The 23,171-nt window shown below is 37.3% G+C and overlaps 1 protein-coding gene across 7 annotated transcripts in view; it reads left to right on the top strand.

Moving 5' to 3' along the window:
* The window catches only part of LOC117608376 (uncharacterized), a 113,203-nt gene that overhangs the window by 70,144 nt on the left and 19,888 nt on the right, over positions 1-23,171 (top strand). For 6 of the 7 annotated variants that reach the window (XM_034333411.2, XM_034333412.2, XM_034333414.2 and 3 more), the window contains 2 exons: positions 13,524-13,595; positions 21,382-21,432. In XM_034333411.2, the coding sequence (XP_034189302.1) occupies positions 13,524-13,595; positions 21,382-21,432 (123 nt within the window). Of the gene's footprint in view, positions 1-13,523; positions 13,596-21,381; positions 21,433-22,016; positions 22,369-23,171 lie in introns of those variants that run through there. The other variant, XM_076692692.1, reaches the window with a different exon arrangement.

Below are 23,171 nucleotides of genomic sequence, written 5' to 3'. Positions count from 1 at the left end.
ACCGTGATTTTCTATATCAAAATTTTTTTTTAAGAGGAACTTTCAATCATCGTGAAATTTTTTCGCCATGGAAAATGAAATTTGGACTAATTAATAGGAATTGGTTGCTAGAATTGGTTAAACATATAATTATAAATTCGAATCGAGTTTGCCATCTCATCATCACTTAGATTATTCTATTATAAAACCTTGTAAAAGTCAACATTTTAAGGTGTATAACGAAACCGAAAGCCGTTAATTATAATATCCGATCGTGCTTCGTTAATAAAGAGCCTGAAATGATTTAATATTGGAGGCAGCTAGGTCGAGACAAAACGCAATAGTGCGTCGGGGATTATAATACGCTTGAGCAAGCTCGAAAACAGCCGGGAACGATTCGCACGAACGACGGACGAAAGAGAAACGGAAATTAATCGGCGGGAACCTTTCTCTCTCTCCTTTTTTCACCCTTTCCAACAACCACCGGAGAGATGGTTCGAAGAACGAGCACGATGACTAGAAAATGTAACCATATGGGAGGAAAATCACGGAGATCAACGACTACGTTCCCAAAGGGCTTAGAGTTCGTTTTCATGCGGAAAGTTACGGCCCTTGGTTAACCTTTAATTATAATCCTATTTTATTAATTTAATTCAGAAATTTAATACAGTGAACGCTTATTATACCGCCATGGAATGTTAATAACTGCCTGAAAAATCAAAGCTATCTTTGATCATTTTTTCCCGCAAATTCGTGACGTGATTTAAAAATCTGTTATATACATTTTGTTGTACGTATTTTAAGGTGTACGAGAGTATTTTTGGATTTTCGATACTCAGCGAAATGGCGAAGTTACAGCTGCCTCGCTAAAGTTTTACCCCTTTCAAAAGGAACCATTATGAGGCAGCTGTATCTCCGCCATTTTATCGAGTATAGAAAATCTAAAAATATTTTTGTATAGTCTAAGAAATATTTAGTAAAATATGTATAATCGATTTTCTATTTATTTCATAAATATCTTCAGAAAAAAATCATGAAAAGTGACTTTGATTTTTTAGGTGTAACCCCTTAATGGGAAGTAGAATGGTGCATGGCGGCGGCGATTAATCGGGCGCGTGAGCACCGAAGGGTAATTGGTTTCGGCCAATCAGGGTGGTATTGGTCGGTACGCGCCGCTTATAATGCTTCTGTGTTTGTTGTAATTAGGATGTCAACGAATAACGCGTGTCCGGTAATTATCGATGATATCTGACTTTATCGGTTGGGACGTTTGGATTAATTTCGACGGTAGCCGGTTGTAATTAGTTTATTATGTTTACCTGCTTGCTTCCCTTTTAGGGTCCCTGACGCCCCTTAACGTTCAATCTGATAATTCGTATTGGAAATGAGCCTGAACTTTCCAGAGAAAGAGAGAGAGAGAGAGAAAAAAAAAATTCCTTCTTCTGTGACGGAAATTAATTCCGGGACTTAATCAAGGTGGTAATGAGCCACGAAGATTAAGGATATAAAGCAATTACCGTGAAACTTTATTGTAAAGGAATGGAAAGAAATGTCTATGCTGGTGATTCTTTCGGAAAAAAGAAATTACTGGTGCTACTGGTAGATCTACTGATTTATTTTCCATAAGGAAGATGATTTTATTACTTATGGTATGATTTGATATTTCCTGAGGAATGAAAAATCATGTCTACCATTTCCTGAAGCATTTTAATCCCAGGAAGTAGAAATTGTTTGTCGGTGAGATAAGAAAACGGAGATTACTTTACAAGTCCTTTGAGGTGAGCATGTTTCTGGTAGGAACGTCAGAAATGCCCGAAAGCGGTGTATTTTCAAGCTGTACACAGTTTGTACGTTTTCTTTTTCCTCTTTCGCTTATTGCCTTTCGAGAATCTCCTTTTTCTCACTCGTTTAGCATAAAGCGTCCGTTGAGTTTTCCTTTAAACCTGTTTATCTCTGCTATCCTTCTACGAATTTAACAGATATCAGAATATCAAGAATATCAAGATCTTAATTAACATAAATATGAAGCTACCATGAATCTAACAATAAATTTAAAAATAGAGTGAATTATCACAGAATTATCTCAGCATTATGTAAAGTATACTACAAAAGGAATCTTAAGAATCTTAAGAATCTTAAGAAGTGAGGGTTAAATTGGTGTAATGGGTTCGAGTTCGAATTGAAATCTTTTCTGACTTCTAGAATGACTATTTGTAGGCGTTTAGCTCGAGTCGGGGACCACCATAATTAAAAAACTGGAGAAAATGGTTGGTACACGGGAAGGCGAAGAAACGCTACTACTACTGGCGTATATCTTCAAAAGCTACCGAGCTCCGGAACTGTTGTACTTTGTAAAAGCCGGTTAAGGAAGATGACAAAGGGAAAATCCCATGGTGTTTTCCAGCAGGTCATGAGGACACGATACGAGATATGAATCCTATATCACAACAGCCCCTCCTCTGCTTCTTGTGCATAGAAGCATAATGGGTGCATAGTGGTTGGCTGACTGTTACATTATTAAGTAGTTGAGTGCACATTAGCCGCGGAGTGCTGTCAGCCTCTGTTTCAGACAGAGTTTCTGCTTAAGTAAAAATAAGTGTTTCTTCTTTTTTAAGTTTACAGTCGAAAGGAAAATGAACGTTGATGATTGTCAATCAGTGGTACTGGAAATAGATGGACGATTGATTGGGCGATTGAACGAAAATCCATCAGAGTCGCCTAAACGTTTCTATTTCCTTTTCAATGGAAACTGTTGTACGCTAAGCGGTTTCTATGTCGCGTTGAATCATACCCTGCGCTAAAATTAGATGCGGTTCACGCGGTTAAATCGCGGTTCCTGCGGTAAACGGAAAATATGGCTCGCGTGTACGAGCTGTTGACACGGTTAAGAAGTTAATGACATTCGATGAATCACCAATGACTTATCGTTCACCTATCCACGTAATATTGGAACATGGTGAAATTAAAAATTCGTTATTGAACTCTCTTTCTTTGAAGATGAAAAACATGAAGAATCGAGCATACCCTGAAGGCTACCAACCAAGTACAAAGAGATCTTTTTAGAAATACCCTTCCACTCGATTAATCACAATCAGATGCCAAGCCCTTCGAAGGGTCCAGGAAAATTCAAGATCCACACGTGTAGGAGAATCGATAAATTTTTCAACTCATATTAAGGATAATGATAAATAGTTTGAAAAACTTCGTTAATTAAATACCTTCTCGAGCCTTATAATAAAATTTTCATATATTTTTTGTCGACGACTTATGGACCGCCCTCTACATATTCCACGAATAATGTCACGAACCGTAGAGACAGGTCAGTTGCATCAATTACGGATATCCATTAGCTTAATTAAGCTACGTGACACCCGTGCAGAGTGGTCTGGTCAAAGTGAACGGAAAGAGGGGGAGGAGATAAAAAAAAAAAAAATGTATTAGGTATCCGTAGGTAAATTGAGGATTTAAAAGTAGATTGAAGCCCAAATTCTATGTATTTCGGGCCCTGCAGTGATCTGGCAGGCATAGAATAACTCGATGTCACTTTAGAAAGTGGAATGGCGAGAAAAATGGTGGCAAGGATAAAAAGAAAAAATATACTCCGGAAGTTCTGATACAAGTTTCCTGGGAAGTCTTATGGGAAATTAAAGGAACTTTCTGGATTACCGTAACCTCTTTCAATGGCTTTTTTTTTCGCTTTTCGTCTTTTTCGTTGGTTAAAATCGTCTCGCTTAAGATTTCCAATTCTGACAACTAACTAGCGATATAAATTGTTTAAAAAAATAACTTAAGGATTCTTGATAAGTGTTAGTAACTTTCTGCACTGATTTACCGACAAAAGAATCGTCGAATCGTTGGATAAAATGGTACAGTTTATCGGACCGATTGCCGTGACTTAGTAAATGGTTGAAAAGAAGTATTCCCTCCATCTTGGTAGCTAGAAAATCGTTCGCCGTTTACCTCGCTACGAAAAGTTTAGATACCTCTTCGGGATCCTCTTCCAGGCGAGCGAATAAGCAGGTATTAAGGGGCTTAGACCACAGATCGAATTCGAACTCTATCTATAGCAAACTCCCTTTTGCTTTTTCTCTTCTTGTCACTTCTTGTTCGTTTGCCAACACCCAAGGAGCAATGGGCGAGGTTAAGTATCAAGGATCGTGGAACCAGCTTCCTGGCAAAAGGGGACTTAACGGAGGATCATCGATGAGGGCGCCCTTTCGTAACCACTTGTAATTACCTGCACCTGATTCTTCCGATTCGATTGTTTATTGCCTTCGACGTGTCCGACAAGTCGAGGAAACATTCCGGGAGATTGGCTTGCTTCTGTAGGGGTCAGGTTGAGTTATCCTTCCTGGAGATGTGAATTTTTGTAGACTGGTATCATAGAATGATTGCACGACCCAAAGGGAATGAAGCTTCTTGATAGCCTTATCTTCGCAAGGCCTATCTCAAACTAGACAGCTACTTGGGGCTGGCTATCGTCTAAGCTTGATCTCCAAATTTATCATCCTCTGTTCCGCCTCTTCGTCCCCATCCCTCTTCCAGTTTCCCTTTAAGAGACGCATCGATAACTTAGAATTTTGTGCAAAATTCTGATACGTTAATATCAAGGGCATCAATCTTTTAGACTTCACGCGATTTGTTTATACAATTTTGTGAATATAAAATTGGATTTATTCCTCTGGTGATCGAAAGCTGCTGTAAACCCGCCACCCTGCTGTAAGTCACTTATCCCGACCACCCTTATCCAACTCTCGAACTCCCATCAAACCTTATCGTACTAATCAAGATGAAACAATCAACATCCCCGAAACTCGGTTGCCCTAATCGTTACACACACCCAAGCCAGCCGCTTGGTTTCCACAATCAAGAAACTAACCAACCACTTGGAAGCAAGCAACATGCATACACTTCTCTCCTCTTCTTTTTATTTTGCAAATTATTAGATCAAAAATAATTCAAATCGGGCAACATTTGAAAAGATGTGTATTTTGTCACCTGACGCATTAATACCACTAAATTATGGTGGAAATTGATAAATGAATGCCGGAGATATTTTGGTTTTGTTCATTTGTTGCCTTCTGTCCTCTATTTTACCACATATCTCGAGTCTCTATAGACTAAAATTTATGAAACTTGGTTCAAAGGTGTCTCTGTACGAGACCGCATTAATACCACCCAATTTGGGTGGAAATTGGTAAATGAATGCCGAGGCTATTTTGGTGTTAGCCATTTTTAATAATGTGCCGTCTATTTTTCTTTCTATCTCGAATCCAAACGAATGAAAATTTATGAAAATTAGCTCAAACGTGTCTTTATATGACACCATTAATTTCAGAAATCAGAATTTTAGCAAGTAGCACTTGAAAAGAAGATAAAATGCAAGGTTCACAGTGGCGAGAGATTTGCATAAATAAGGCGTGCATCGTTGCACTGAAAATGCATCGGATAGGTATAGTAGCGGATGCATCGTCGATGAATGGCAGCAGGACATTCTGGTATCCATTCAGTGGTTATACCCATGGCTGGACAGAGAAGAAGAATACCTGACCATGATAAATGCTGGACGCACATCACTCTCGCGACGCACGTCTCTCAAAATGGCTACAATGCAACCCCCTGCACCTATTATGCTAAAACGCAATCTCCTGATAACCGCAGCCGCGTCATTGCGGGGGCTTAATCTCACCTATCCAGAGAAGGGGAGGGAGAGAGAGAGAGAGAGAAACAAAATGGGAAGGAGAGGAGCAGGTTTTGTCGGGATAGTGGTTGGATGAGAGCTCGTTCCGGACAGAAATGTACCAGACAGAGGGTGAACGAATCGAGGGGATAGAAGTGGACCAAGGGTGGAGATACGAAAAGAAATAAATTCGGCGATCGATAAGCGTTCAGGTCGAATGTCAAAGTAAAAGGAATCCTACTTTTTTCGATGTTAGATAAAAAAGGTAGCGACGAAGTTACAGGACCGTGTTTTATGCAGTGATATGATATGACATTTTGCTCCATTAGCGAATCGATGATATAGGAGAAAATAGATTGAGTAAAAGATATTTTTCACAATTGGTTTGAAATGGTGAATCAAGCACGAGTTAACGAGGTAATGCTGCGTTTGCAAGGGCTCCCTTCGCAAAGAAAACGGACATGCCGTGGTCTGCACCGGACAGTTTTAACAACCAGCTGAAAAATTTTGCATTCAAAGTAAATTTTAATTGGTCCGCTTAACCTTCTGAAGATAAATCCTGACGTTCTTGGTAACTTCAAACACCGCGATGAAAAGATAAAAATCTGCATTTTTGATCGTGGAATTCAAAGGATCTCTGGTGGCTCTGTATCGTCACAGGACATCTACAAGTGGCCTGATTGTTGAATTCATAAAACAATGATGTCATGTAGAACAGAATGGAGGATCAACAACTTTCCATGCAGACACGTGGCAAATAGTTTTCCCGTTGCAATCGCCAGTAATCCTGTTTACAATAGTTGATTGCAATAAACATGCGTCCGTTCACTTTGCCCCTCTCCCGTGATGCTGGGAAAATTTACATGCTGCCCCGTTAAATTCATGCATTGTCCAATCCCGTCCGATTTACATTCTCCATACTCCCAGGCGAATTTTACGCTACGCCTACCTTTCACGCGGCCGAAAAAAAAAGAATTTTTTTTTTTGTGTATCCAGTGATACACAGTAGTTTCTCGAAAATTTGTCAAGCTTGCAAGCTCTCGTTTAGCAAAAAAGGAGGGAGACAGAAGTGTATCTTCTTCGTAGAGTACGATGATGTTTGAAAATCTGTGCCTAGGGCCAGGGTCGGTACTGATGCTAATTCTATACTAGTCTTTAGAAACGCCATAATTTTTCCGCCGGCATCCTATATAAATTTTCTACCAAATAAATGAAGAACTCTTCGAAATTGTCATCAGCTGTATATCTGAACGAATATTTTGAAGAATTTTCGCATTGTACGAAATATATAATTCTATATTTCCTGGAAAATCAGCAGCCTGTACATATAATTCTGTTAAAAGCCGGATAATATTTACGCTTGAAAGCATATAAAATGCGATTAACCGTGTGACAAAAATAGAGATTTATCACTCGGCTTCTGCGAATACATTTCCGCCCGGAATGACGCGAACATTCCGTTCGTATCACATGTGTATATGTACTTTTTTTTTTTTTTTTTCAAAAATATCGTATCACCAAATGAGAATTTATTTTAACTGGACGCTCATATATCAATGTTTATTCGAGCGGTATGAACCAATTCGGGAAGATACTGAAATATTGTGCGACAGTGTTTCTAAAAAGACCCCACAAAGCGATGAATTAGTTTCATTGATGCAACGAAAAACGCTTGCTGACACTCAGTAATATGGATTAAAGGATTTCCATTATAATCCGCGAAAAGAATATAGCTTAAAGTATATAATAGATTTTCGGTTTTCCACATGATTTAAAAGAAAAAAAAATTATTAAGCACAAAGGGAGCCACTGCAAAGCATCGTCATGCACTTATTACCATTCTAAGGGGTGAAAAGACATGCAAATTACAGCGAGGGTGAATTTTAAACGTAACAGGATTTCATTGATTGCTCGTGGCCAACAGTTTTGGAAAAGAAAAGAAAAGAAAAGAAAAGAAAAGAGGGAGATATGTGTTTGGGGGTTGGAATAAAATTTACATGCAAGGTTCCTGGAATTTATAGCTCGTCTGACAGGGTCAGATTTTCGAAATCGTACACACGTATTCCATGTTCAATCTTCTCGAGCTTTTCGCAAAAAAATTGCCAATTAAAAGTATCACGAACATTGAAGCGTTCCGTATCAAATTGCGAAATAAAAAAATCATACAATGTGCGAGAAAGAATAACGAGTTTGAAGAGATTTTTGTAAAATATTATTGGGTTACTTTGACCTGGAATAGTAACGCTATAAATTCATTTCGAAAATGCAAGGATTCAATAAATACAATAGATTCTTGAAATTGGACCGGTAATATATAAGGAGTGGTGATATAACGAGGGTTCGCTTTAAGTGTAATGATTTAATGATCACTTTGCCAATCTGACGTTTCGTTTCGTATCAAGATAATAATATCCCTTCTAATGGACGAAACATAGACCTAATGCAATTTTAATGGCCACGGTTGGATCTTCATCGTGGGTCATCCATCAGTCAAACGCAACCTGCCGACGCGAAAGACGATAGAATTCGCGGTTAACGAAATGAAAACTATGTACTTTCTATAGAATCACGACACGATCTCATTTTATTTCCGATAATCACTGTTTCGAAAAGCAATCATTATGAATCTTTAACACGCTACAATACTCTTACGGAATATAAATTTATATTCGTATTATTTGATGAAGTTGCATTGTTTATCTTCTGTAATGGTTGTCAGCTTTCGGGATGCTTGACGCGTCGATCGTGATCCTTCACGCTTACGACGTGACACGCGACGTTAGACCCGACTGGCATCTACTTCGACACCTTGCATCGTGATTGTCCTGATTCCATCATTCTGTTATCCAACCATCCCATCTGGGCTGACATAATATGTACTTAGTATCTATGTTGGAGAGTTACCGACTGCCCATTGGAATATTCATTCTACCGCACTACCGCACTACCGCACATAATGATTTAGCATATTTTCTTTTAAATCGTATATTCTGTTTAACTTTGAAAATATTCTATGGATTGAATTTTTTATTTAAATTGGGTGAATTTTAATTTAATTTAAATTTCGATTACTAACGCCAATTACCTATATTTTTTCTATTGCATTAGAGTGAAAATGTGTTCAGCGTAGAGTCAAATTAATATCAATATTTCATCATGCACCCCTCTCATTTCCCCAAATTACTCTCAACACGCATCTATTTGCCTCCTCGTGGTTCTCATAACCCACGCTGTTTCCTACATACACATCTCTCCTTCCTTTAGCAAGTAAAATCATCAGGAGACAATTTACACAGCCGGTACATTGCATCACAATACGGAACTAAATTACGAGATTCGGGTTTACAATTCAGAGATTCTCAGCCGTATCTGTCGAAACTACACCCTTCCGTTGGAAAACGAAACAGTTTGATGACATAGAAAATATCGCAGAATTATAAATTTTCAACAAATTTTACAAATACTTTCACCTCCGTATTTAATAAATTGATAGAACTTGTCCGTTTGTCGATTAACAACGAGGGAATAGTTTATACCGTCAGTGTATATCACAGCTTGCGCAAGAACAAGGGTTAGCTTCCTTTCAACCCTCCTGGGAGGGAGGGTCGTTTTCGTCGTGCTGAACTTTGGACGGAGTGAGATATGCAGAAATTAAATATTCATTTGGCCCAGGAACCCTCACCATCTTCCTTCTTGCCAGCTTTGTCACACACCCTTCGTCCTCCATTCCTCCTTCATCCTTAGTTTCTCTGGAAAATAATGCATTGGCCCCGGGCCAGTTTCAACCCCTTCTTCTTGTTTCGGTAAAAAAGATGGTGTGCAGCCTTCTTTTTTTCTAATTCTCACGAGTTATACCTGCCTCGGCTCTTTCCAAATCGAGGATAAATCTGGCGAATGTACCTGTTGAACCGTTCGATGATATAATGACTCGTAATTTATGCACCGGATCCTGGATCACATTTCAAATACGAGTATTTGATTATTTATTTAAAAATAATTAGAACGTACAAACAATACAGGTATAAGGAAAATACCCTCCAGTAGGGACCCGACATTCCGATGTTTTTCGAATGAACCCGAATAGTCGGGCCGCACATCACTACCCTCGAGACAATATTTAGCTCGGGCGTTTAATGAATACTTATTTATACAACGATTAGGTGGTACAAAGTATCCCGCGACCTGGCTGCGCGGTAACAAGAACGATATTCAAATTTCATCCAACTTCCACCCACGAAAGCTCGAAAACAAATCCTTTTATCCTTCGTGCCGCCGTCTAACTACCCCCGAGGATGTGTGTTGGGTAAAAGGAAGCGTTGCAATTCCGTGCAACGAGAAAACACTTCATCAACAGCCAGAAGGGAATGTATGTACCTTGTGGAACAAGATGGTAAACGAATCCAAGGAGCGAGACTGTGTTTAAGAAAGTGGCGCTGATGAGAGGGGTTGAGAAAAGTAGAATCATCGCGAGCGATTTGACTTTTACACATATTTTTCAAACACTACCACCATTGCCTATCTTTCGAAAGTCTCGTTTGGAAGCTTGAAAAATTGTTCTCTCCTACTGCAGTATCCTTGATACAACTTGGAATTGTACTTGCACTCGTAATCCTTTCATTCTTCCTTTTTGCTCTGTTCAGGTTTTCATTTCATCTTTCCTTCTAAATTTCTATCCTTCTTATCTGCATAAGAGCAGGTATTCTAAAAACATTCAGCTGGCCAGTCTAGTATATCAGAGCGGAAGTTGTATGTACACGTATTTCCACACAAAGCTTCGTTGTTCTATGCGCTCGGATTATAGTCGCGTCACTTCCTTTTGAAGTGTCTACTTACGCAGATTATCACGCCGGCTTACCACTTCCGGAAGGATGAATTAAACCGGTCGACTTTAGCCAGTCTCCGTTTTATCTTCCTTGTTTCTTCAACCCTATCCTCCCGGTTACCTGCATAATCCAAAATGGAAGAATATTTGAAAGTAGGAGTGGTATATCTACGTGGAGCGATTCTTACACTTCTTCGTCCTTTCATCACGATATGCCATTGGCACATCTACGTCCTCCGTCGTCGTCGTCGTCGTCGTCGTCGTCTTTTCCAAGTACCTCGAGCAGCTCCCACGAGAAGGGCCGGAAATTGGAATCTTAAATCGATCTAAATCTTCTTTATCGCCGAAGGAGTCAGCGACCGATCAGCGACGAATTTTCTACGCTTTCAGGATTGGCTATATCGTTTCTCTGCTCTTCGACGTGTAAATTTAACAACGACCATTGCATCACCTTGATCTTTTATTAGAAAACGTTCCGACACTCTGTATCCTGGTATTACGTTTGTCTCGAAAGAATTCGTTACTTTGAATACCAATGTTGAAGAATTTTATTTCTATCGAATACATATATAGCTTTTAAAAGAGAATTTTTACTCTTGTTAGTAGCTGTACGTGTATTTCAAACTTATCTCTGTGTATAGGTGTTAAAGGCACAGTAGCCAATGGGAGTGAAAGAAGAAAGAAATGAAGAAAAATGTGTAGTTAGGGACGTGAAAAGCGAGACGTGGATAGACCAGTTAAATCGTTCTCAAAGGTATCCGGTGAAACGATTCGTGACTTCAGCAATATCGTCCTACGAATGGCAAGCAATTCTGACGACGAAATGCTGTCCTTAACTCTTCTCTCAGAGCTAACGAATCGCTCTGCCATTTTGTAACATTTTTATTGTTTCAAAATTCGAGTACATAGTTAAGAGTTATGTTTGTATGTTTCAGAACAAATGGTAATTTCTCATTCAATAATTACGTATGAAAAAGCTTCAAGCTTGCTTCAATTTATTTCTTTTTATTTCTTTTCCCGAGTCCTCGCCTTGTTTGCATTTTTTAATCCCGTCTTTCTTTTTTAAACAATCTGTTTTTACTGACACAATTTTCCTTCCACGTTTCTCCGTAACTCGTTACCCCAGACTCAAGTTTCGACTTTCTTTAATTCTTAATTCTCGTCGCTGCTCACGTACTTTCTCCATTTTTTACCCTCCACCAAGCTTTTTCCTTTTTCTTCGCACATAATTTTTTCAGCTACCATATTTCTCTCTCCATTCTTCGCACAGTTAGCCCCTTTTCCTGATATGACTTTGGAAAAATAAATTTTCAATTAAAATAAAGAAACGAAAAAGAATGGGTCTGTACAGACCCGCTCTCGAATACTTTCCAGGAATTGTGTATTTTTTTGTTCGCTTCTTCAATTACAGTTTGTCGTTGTTCTATTTCCCTTTTACATCGATGTAAAACTCTTTGTTCCTTCGCTGTTAACCACCCCTCACTTTCCATAATTCCTTTCCATTCATTGGCTAACCCCCTCGTTTCAAGACCTTTACCCTTGCTCGAGGACCAAGGGCCAATTACGACCTTCCTTCGGGAGAAAGGAAAGAAAGGTCGGAAGATGAGGTTTCTACCGGTACTCGACTATCACGAGGGTGGGTTCGGAGGTTGTTGCTACTGAAATCCGCAGACCCAGTGGTTAAGCTTCAGCTTAGGGAGCTTCGGTCACTCTGTATGTCTTCGTTATCGTGATACAGCGCGGCTGGATCATGCTATTATGCGCGAGAAATGCATAATGATTGCCGGTCGACAGATTTAATCAACAGCCTGTAGAATTTGTAGCGGCTGGCCACATGAACAGAAAGGAAATATATTTTGCTGTTCAAACGGTTTATGACGTGCGCATTCGAAAGGGTATTTTTGAGGAGATCGTTAGAATTTTTAGTAGGCATGCTTTTGAAGGCGTTTAGTTCGGGTCGGATACCGCTAGCTGGCGGCGGGATGGATCAGTGTTCGCGCTGGCGGTCGCCCGGCATAGGAGTTCCAAATTACGGTGTGATACGCCTTTTTCTCCCTTCCCCTCCCCTACGTACTCCTTACTCCCAAAAATTGACAGAACCAATAAAGTATTAAAAATACATTCACTTCTAAGAAATGAATAGCAAGTAACGAACTCTGTACTTTCATCCACTATTTGCACCAACTGTATCTAGCGTTTCAATCTGCCTATTTAAACTTTACCCAATCGTTCATTCTTTTAATCTTCCTTTTTTTTTCTTTACATACGACCCACGTATACGCGTCTCATCCTTGAGGAACGTTATTACTCTCGTAAGAAGAAGTTGGAAGACGCTGCTCCCTTTTAGCTTCTGGTTTTAGGTATCCGTGGGGGATTCACGATAAGAGATTGACGGAGCGATGCAATCCATTCTGCAGACTTTATCGGCTATTCATTTCGTGCCAGTGGATCCATAAACGATTTACATCAATTCTCAGCTGAAAATTCTTCGAGATGCACCACTGTTGCCTATCTTGTTTCTTAAGTTTCTCAAATTCCTTTGAGGTCGCGAATACAGTAGACGCTAGCTAATTTCCTGCTAGGAGGAGCCATTAAACGTACAGCTGAGTCATATAAATGTAGATTCTTTGGTCGATACTTTGAGACCACCGTATACATCGTTTCACTCGCTGGGGAAATGAATAATCGTGTCACGTTAAACGCGATACGATGAAATCTAAACCAATGGTCGCTCTCTTTTCCAGAACGCGTGTTCAAGTTTAATGTTTTCCGTAAGAGAGATTTAGAATGGTCTCGTTTTCGTAGAATTTAATCGCTTTAAAAGCTGATTTCTCCGAATCTCTGTAAGACTTATAAATTGCAGAAATAATAGTTGCTGGCGTTTAAAAATGAAAACTAAAAATTACTCTCCGTTAATTATAAGAAAGGGTCGGTGAAACACATCAAATTTGAATATTATAATCTTTGTAGCCTTATCAAATTATTTGATTTATCTGTTTCCTGTGGAGTAGAAACTGATGACGTGTTCCCGTTTTGTTTCAGATGCCAGCATCAAGCAGAATCAACAGAGAGGCAACAGGGATGAAAGGATTTCTTGGAGTGTGTCGAGAAAGGGTAAGACGAGCTCAGAATGTTCTTGCCGTGCTTTCAAATACTTTTTTACAACGTTTTATCGCATTTGCCGAGGATTGTTCCCATTCAGCCGAATGGAAAACTGGGAAATATTATAAACATTTCAATGTACTTACTTTTTTCTCTCAGCACCTTTTAACCCTTCAAAATTTAATTTTATGTTCTATTTTATTTGAGAACAGTGAATATGACTGATAATACCGAAGCTATCCAATTATCTTAATTAACGTTACAAATTTTTGAGTGAAATAATTTTCCTTCGTCGAAGTAGCTCTTAATTAATTTTCCACGATTGTTTGGTAGATAATTGTATTTTCCTCGGGTTGGGCTTAATTAACGACGGGTACCTCTTGCAGTCTGTCGCTAAGATCATCCGAAAGAAACAGGCGAATGCTTCTTCGAAACTCGCCTCCTTCGCTAATCAGTGACGATTGCATTTTCTCGTTGAAAGTATCGGGCCAGCAGAGAATCAATTAACGAATGGCTATTAATTTGGAACGCAACTTTTGTTTTCAGCGTTCAATAATTTTTAGTTCTTTTAAAATGGAAGTTGCTTTCATTGTTCGAGCAGAATTAATCGTTTTAAAACGCAATGATTAATTTTTGTAGGATGTATGAACTTTGATTTATAAAATTGTTTCGAAATTTAAAATTTTTAAATCGGAAATTTTAATTGCAACGGGGGAGAATGTAATTCGATATTATAAATAATTTTGTAAGTTGTGGTAATATTGATATACATATGTAATATCTGTAGATATTTTCCTATAAATTATCGCAAAAGTAACATTTATTATTTTCTTTTTATCAGTAGCTGTAGCATTTCATCTGCTTTCCGATTTAAATACATTATTACACACATACTGCTTTAATTCGAGTTGTAACTAATTTTACTTTTATCCTGTTATTACATTTATTCTACCTCGAATAAAGATAAAATCTCTGGTAATTGTTCAGCAAACAGGAAAATCAAAGAGCTCGCTGAATCTTAATGAGCAAAGATTAAATATATCGACAGGAATTTCCGACTCGTATGACGGGTTACGCGTGACCCCGCAAATAATCCATTAATTATTATCCGATCAATATATTCAGTTCCACGAACCGCGTAAAAAAGCGTTAATAAAACGAGTAACCCTTTCCTTTTTTTTTTCTTTTTTTAGAAACACGTGTATGTTCAGTACAGACAAGGCAAGAATTTACCTGGTAATATCGAGGTACAGCATTACTAAAATTAAGACTGACACGGTTCGTTTCTTCGCGAAAACGAAGCTAGGGGTTAATAGGTAGTTATGTACCACAGATTGGCTCGGATTCAAGCCGGAATTCCAACGACTATGCGAATGTTAGCTGCCGCCATTTTCGAGGTGTTCCAAACATTTTCACTGTTGAAATTTAACGAAAAGTGATTAACAAAAATCAATTCTTTCCTCACGAAAATATGATAATTTGTATATTTCTAAATTTTCAAATTAGTAAATTAAAAAATGAAAAGTAAAGAGTTATCAATATCTTCGATATCATATTTTTTCCATCTGTTGAGTTAAGGAACACGATCGACATATTTGTTAAGTTAATTGTACAGTGTTAATTAACTGGATGCAAGGATTTTTCCGTTAGATTATTAGTAAATATGAGGCTAATATTGCGGCTCAATCGGCATGGTTCATTTGCCTTGTAAAGGCGAAACTACCGGCTGACATGCAGCGTAAACCGCAAATTGGCACGCGTTCAACTCTAGAACTCGAAACGATATGCTGTGAAACACGCAATTCTAGATCAGCCAACGATGCGACGAGCTGTCCACTGCGATTTCGAACTTCGATGGACGTAAAGATGACTATCGTGCATCGATAACTTATTAATAACTCATTAGTACTTAACGATACATGAAAGTGATCAGATTTTTCACTTTCTATATTTCGAAATTTCCAAATTACCGAATTTAAAGATTAGAAAATTTGAAATAGATCTTTGTCCCATTTGCAATGAGAAATAGGTACATAATGACTAATGAGTAATCACGCAAAATATATGTCTCAAATTTCCATTTTTCCAAAAAATAAATGGGTACTAATAAAACGGGATAACGATTGCTTTCGTTTCGCGTATTCAGGATAAAATTTCGCCGGGGCGAAACTAATTTTTCGGCGACACAAGAATATCATTACTCTGTCAATCAATACGTATTGCCGATCCAATTCCTCGCGTCAGAGTCAATTATCGTTCCCCCGGGGAAAATAGGAAGTTTCGTGGCTGAAAGCACTCGGTGTATGCAGTTTTTCTCTCTCTTTGTTCCCCTTTATTTTTTTTCGGACGCTGCAAATTGAACACATGCATCCCAACAAGAAGTTGCAGTTCACGAAATAAATAGTCGGTGATAATTATTTCTTTACGTTAACGAGATTTTTTTTTTTTTTTTTTTTTTTTCGAATCGATGGCTGCAGCTGATATACTGGAGGACAATTTAATCCGAGTAATCGATAATTAATTTGTCTCGTTTTCCAAGCAAAAAGAAATACGCTCAAAGGAGTAATAATAATGCTTTGATTCCTTCATTTCCGCTTCCCTTTGAATGTAATAACGTGTAGAAAAAAAATAATAATTATTTGTTTATCTCGACACAGATGGATCGTTTTTCATGGAAATTGAATTGTCTTTTTATACATATTAAATTATGACAATACCTTAATATATAATTAAATCAATTTATGGCACGTTATTCATATTCAGCGCTGATTTAATCGTGCAATAAATTTAAAATCAATGAACGTCCTTTTATTATTATAATACAATCAGATATTTTACAATTCAATGTTGTTTCATTTTGAGGTTGACAAATTTAATATTTTTGAATGCATGGAATTAATTATTATTCATATTTAAATACCTTTTTCATTGTAAATGTCTTCGTTTCTGTGAAAAACTGTGTTATGTTTATTTTTTCTCTGTTCTTTATCAACTTGAAAAGTGTCAACAACTCTCCGAGGTAGACGATAAATTTTGTAACTGCGAACATTCTGCTCAAGCTTTTTCTGAACGCTTTGCGGAGCTTCTGCGAACCGAAATGAAACGCGCACCAAAATATTTGCACTGGTGAAAAATAACCTTGTCCTATCTAAAAGTGTCACAAATTGTGTCCTCAGTAACCATTAAAAGTAAAACGTATCATGGGACAGAATTTATGAAATTTCTTTCTGCGCTTAACCGTCGGCTGAGGGACCATGGAGAGAGACCCAATTTTAATTTAATTTTGTTTAATTCATGACACGAAAATATTGTAAAATGGCACATCAATTTGAAGCTTAAAATTCTCTTTAAAATACCATAGAAATGCTTTATGAATATCTTTAAAATTTTTAAAGAACTTCCATGAAATCTTAACGTAAAAGTTTTCCTTCAGCTATAAATTTTAAACTAGATGTATCATAAATAATTGATACCTTTTTGGTCATGAAATCGGTCGTTTCATTAGCCATAATTCAATTGTTCAGGAATAGATATCGATAGTCAATCAATGGATAAAAAGAATAATTGACGAGGATCCTGAAGTGTCGTTTAAGTTAAATTTGGAAGCAGATTTCCTTCTCTATTAAGTTCACTTTAAGTGATTTCAAAAAGGATGGTGATTTTCAGAACAGTTTTCATTATCGTTAATAGATCTTGACATAGATCGTTAATTGACCAATCATTACGGTTCTTAGATACTGAAGATGATCTTGTTTTTGATGTTTCTGATCCTCTCGGTCGTATCCTTCCTGAAGAAGCGCAATAGTACTTGTCCAATGTTTGGTGGCGAGTATAACTTCGATAACGACGTGAAATTTCCTTCGAGTTCAGATCCTTCAGATTCTCTGTCAGTCGTATCGTTTCCGGCAATCATTAAAAACCAATTTCCGTTTTGCTCTTTGGAGTGGTGGTTTTCGAACGTGTTCGTTTGTTGTTCGCAGTAAACTCAGCTGAAATTCGAAATTGCTATCGGTACTCGTTGCTTGCTGTGTTGTACAATATTTATTACTGATTACTATTCACTCAGAAATTACTGTTTCTTGCTGTTTACTCATTATCCATCATATATTATTCGCAAAGCAGACAAAACTGCACAGCATCCAATAAGATATTAATAAGTAATTAACGTTTTCTTTATACATGAATTGGTCAATGTATTTAAATTAATTTTGAAAAGTGTAATTTAATTATTAACTCGTTCAAATATATTTAAAAAAGAGAAAACCTAAGAAAACAACGGATTGATCAACATTTCCCGCATAACTTCCCGTAATCATTTGATCAGCCATTGTTGAACGTTCGTTCCTTTACCCTAACATTGTGAAACATTGTTCTTCCCTCCTCCGGTTTGAATACACGAGCCTTGGAAAATATTCCTTGCTCGTAGCCGCAGGGATCAGGCATTACCCGAATGTCTCGAGCAGTCCTCCGTCTGCTCAAATACTCAAATATGTAATAAGAACCGTGATATTCGCGAATGGAAATTGCCGTGTAGCAAAGCGAGGAGGAAGGTTGCCGGCTGGCAAGGGAAGACGAGGGAACGTGTCGCGTTCGAGTTTAAATAGAACTTTCCGTGGTATAACGAACGAGGCGTTCGTCAAATATTTATACCGAATACGTTGCCTGTTATTGGAGAACTTCCGGAAACGGGGTTGGCCAACGTCAGACAATATTCGCTCATCGATAGTCGTCTGGACAGGGTATAATTTTTGAATTTATTTCCATGACAGGAAAAAAGATTTTTCTTCTATAGAGTGCGAGAGAGGTATCATAAATTTCATCGGGCCACGTACTTTGCACCGTTACTCGGCCGTATATTCTGATATCCTAGAACTCAACCTTGTTCCCGCAACCCATTTCAAAGCACTCTCGCGGTTACTTTGGTTCACCCGGCTGTACGTGTATTGTGAATTCCGATATTCGCGACCGCAATGCTCTATCCCTTTGCAAACGTATTTGCCCCCTGCATGAACTTAACCAAAAATCCCCGACTGAATTCCTTACGTCCTACCTGTTCCATCGATCCATTCTATATACATACATGTATATGTATGTATACGTGTCTGTACGTCCAGCTGTTTATTCGATATCTTATGGTAGTGGTGGTCAAGTGGCCACTCCTGTCCATTGATGATGGCTGAATAATTTCTCAATTTCAAGATTTCAGCATTTAGAAATTTTTAAATTTCCAAATATAGGAATCTAATTAGTGCAATATTACCTAAATGATAAAAATATGATAAGTATTACAGATTTAATATCAAAGATAAAAATCAAATTTTCTATAATTTGTAGGCAGTAATTAAATTGAAATTTAATTAAATTACCATGAATTATAATTTGAATCTGAAATGTAAAACTTTTCTGAAATCTGCAAAGTCCTTTGAAAGTTATGATGAGCAATGTGGAGATTACTTTAATTACAAAATTTCTTCTTCAGCGGATAGAATATAGGGCACATAGAAACCGATGTCATAATCGAGGTCATTCCTTTCGATGAAGCAATTGATTGGCTCTAGCAGAGAGTTCTGAAGCGTGATATTGAAATTTTGGAGAGAATTCAAGAATGTGATTTGTTCGATTGTACCTATTCCCTTTTCTATGAAACATAGTATCTAAAATCGATGCCAAAAACACTAATTAACACTCTAGTATTGTTACTGTGTTATGCTATAATTGGAAAAGTTTCTATATCTCTACATTTTTGTGCTCCGAAATTTTTAAATCTTAAATTTGTAAAAATTAAAAATTTCTGTCCGGAGTATATTAATGTATATTAATAATCATATAATATAACATAAACCATTATACAATATAAGCACCATGAGCAAAGTGATGGTTAAATGAAAAAAAAGATCGCTTTATTTATCTTCTATAATTTTCCAATACCTTCCATTTATGTATACTACATAAACCATCAAAGAAACGTTTATTTATCTATCGCATTCGTTAACCCAGAAACGCCATATTAAAGTTATTAACGATTTATTCACAATTTTTTTCCTCCAATGTTTGTACGAAGCTTATTTACCCGTGATGCATAATTACACGAGTAAACAAACGGATTATTTATTCAGTACGCGTAGAGATGGGATTCTTCTGTAAGCCATATTTCTCACTGAGATTTGAATGTTAAATTTTACAATGGTGGAGGGTGCTTCAATTTCAGATTTTTTCTTTGTTTTGGATCAATCTGGTATTCAAAAGATGTTTTGTCTTTGCAATCCTCCTTTTTCATAGATTATTCTTGGTTTTTCCAAAAGAAGGAATTTTACTAATTTTACTAATATTGTTACTCTTCAATACGTATTGGAATTCGCTTCAGCATGAATCATGGGGCAACCAAAAACTTAACCCTGTTGCTGGGATCCATTTCACGTCTCTCTGGTTCATTCTCGTCCAGTTTCCGGACCAGCGACTCGACCAGTGCACTTTTCCCAGATAATACGTATATATTCGTCGTGACATGTCCGTGTCGAGTTTTGCTTCGTCCTCTAATCCGATAACGTTCTTCAAGCACCGAAAAATGTTTCTTCTATGGGAAAAAATTCTCCGATTGTTCATATATCATATATCAAGGTATAATAAATATCACGATATTTTTCATAAATACATAAATACATAAGTAACTGGTATCCTTAGTAATTTTAAAATTAAAAGAATGGATTAATCTTTTTTCAAATAAACTTAATTCAATTTCCTTCTTATTTTTTCGAATATTTATACGATCTATCATGACAAGACAATGCATAGCTGAATATTAAAAGTTGGTCGAAAGACGCGTTACTTGTCGATCGGCTGTTTCATAGAACGTCAGACGTTATTCCGTTTGAAGGGTAAATTTCATCGAGGTCTGACGCATAAATTTCCAAGGGAAGTCGGAGGCATAAATTCCACGGAAAGTCGAGCTGTTCCTCTACCACGGATTCCGGTATCCTAGAACTTAACCTGATTCCCTCAACCTACATCGAAAGCTCTCTCGTTTATTTTCGTTCAACTTTCCAGACACGCAGGATACCGTGCCGTTCACGTCCCACGAGACCCGTGACTGTTTGTACGTCCTCGAACCTTTCATCCTCTACTACGATCATTTCCCTTTAAACTGGCTATTTTTCTCATCATTGTTTCGTATCTTTCAAACATTTTCCACGTCGCATTGGAATTTTTATCGACTGATTTTGATAGATTCACTTTCTCAAATGATTTATCGATAGAAAAGTAACTCTAAATGACACTTATGATACATCAATTTCAAGGTTAAAGATTAAAGAAAATAATTATATAAAGGTTTCTTTAATATTTTAAATATAGAATGACTAGTTGTGGATCGCAACGGACAATCCGACTGATATGATTTCATGACAGAAATGTATCATGAAATATTACTTGTGATACATCAAATGAAAGGTCAAAAATTAATAAAAATGGCTATTGTATAAAGTTTCCATCAATAGGTCAAATATAATCTGTTTCTTGCTTAACTCTGTTTCCACAGCGGTAGAACTACCCTTGCTTATTCCACCCTACGGAACTCCATCGAATCCATTGCCCGCTATAGCTGTTATTTGATCCTCCAAAGACAACATCGTTTATGCTAATCCAGGGACATACTATAGTTTCCAGTCAAATTCTGACGACGGTTGTTATGCTGTGCTAACATACTATATTTCATTTAACTCGGACAAGTAAAGGAATTGTCCTATTTCAATTTTATAATGTAATACCTTTTACTGACAATCTTCTTTCTGTTTGTTTTCAGACTCTATCAGATGATAGGATGCATCATAGATCGTCCAGTCTTCAATTACAGGTAAAATTTTTTACTACATCTTGGATTTGTATTTTGAAATAAATTTGTTCAGTTAAAACATTTAATGCCAATTCGAAAAGGAACTGAATAAGTGTTTGTATAAAGTTTCGAAGCGAAAATATGTTAATATTAACGGTGAAACGATGATATTACGTGGGTGAAAAGGGGTAGGTTTCTAGGAAAACGATGAGCAAAGTTTTGCAAAGTCAAACGGAACGCGTAAGATTGCGGTTTTCATTCCGTCGAAAAGTTTCGCGAAATCGTGGAGATTAAAAAATTTTCTGGCAAACGAAACTGCTTTCCATGGAGAAAAAACATTTAATTGCGATCCGAGCGAACTTTCTATTATTCTGTGAACAGGATACATGGAATTTTCATTGTAAAAACACGCGTCAATTAATTGAGACCTTTTTTCCAAAATTAAATGGCGATTAAATTATAAAACGTGGTTGGATCACTGGGTATCTTCTTCTTTCGTTAAAATAAAAAATTAATTTGTATTAATAATTGCTTTCAAATCAAATTGGGTATATCTTATGTATTCTTGTCATTGTCAAACCAGATATTTACCTAAACCCTTAAAAAAGGACAGAGGGTTAATTCCATCAACCCCCTGGACAGCGAATGTCCTTAAGAGATTCATGAGTATTTACATTATTAAATTCTCACGGTTCCGCGTCCACCTTCAACCGTAAAAAAAAGAAAGAGAAAGAGAAAAAGAAAGGAATTAATTGACAAACCCGACCTCTTGTAAACTGAAGGATATTATTGGATAACGGTGCACTTCGAAGGAGCTGTACAAGGTACAATTCCCCGAAGGCAACCGGCTACTACGAGAGTAACATGCCGGATAAGACGAACTGAAATAAACGAGGAAGAGCCGACGTTGGATTACGGGAACAAGGTTTACTTCTACGAGATATCTATGGTGAAATGGTAATATTACTATCTCTTGGAAATTTAGTTATCTCTATTATTAGGTAATTACAGCAGCTTTCGAAAATAAATGAATTATTCAAAATTGTAATTAACTTCTATACATAGGCACGATGATTCTGCAACCGTGACACTTTCTCACGAATTAATCGGACATCCGTTTGTTAACACGGTGAATTGTTTTAAGCTTAAAAAAAAGAAAGAAAAAAAGAGACACCCCTGACCGCCGGTAGGTACTCTTTTATCAAATAAAAAAACGTGGCCTTCCATCGTCCCAAAGTGAGACTTGCCAGAGCATTCATATTTAGAGAACCGGCAATAATTAATTTCATTCCGGGTGTCGATCAATAGCGACGTCGTAATTAAAAGCGCTAATGAGAGACGGAAAAACCGAGTAACACGGTAACTCCGTTATCGTATTATCATGGTTTATCGCGACAGGTGAATTTAAGGAAGGGCCCGAAAAAATAATTATCGGTAACCATTAGTGTCCTGGTTAAGTTAGATTCTTTGTCGGTCTGCTTTCATCCTGTCATCGTTATTGGAAAAGATAATGGTGAAGGAAAGGTGAATGAAAATGAAAAAGAAAAAAGCAGGTTCGGTGACCGGAAATTCTTTGAGGTTCCTTTTGAGAGGATCATTTATGCGGTTTTCAATGATGCGGTGAAAACTACTTTTAGAAGCATTTACCTCAAACTGTAAATTAATATTGTTAATGGAGAATATTATACTATTACAATGATCTGAGTTATTAATTTACGTTCCTTTCGTGTTCCAAAATGAACCATTTAATATGTAACAAG

The sequence above is a fragment of the Osmia lignaria genome, chromosome 15, assembly GCF_051020975.1.
Source record: "Osmia lignaria lignaria isolate PbOS001 chromosome 15, iyOsmLign1, whole genome shotgun sequence".
In the NCBI taxonomy this organism is placed as follows: Eukaryota; Metazoa; Arthropoda; class Insecta; order Hymenoptera; family Megachilidae; genus Osmia; species Osmia lignaria.
The sequence above is the reverse complement of the archived record's forward strand: the minus strand, read 5'-3'. Positions and strand labels throughout refer to the sequence as shown.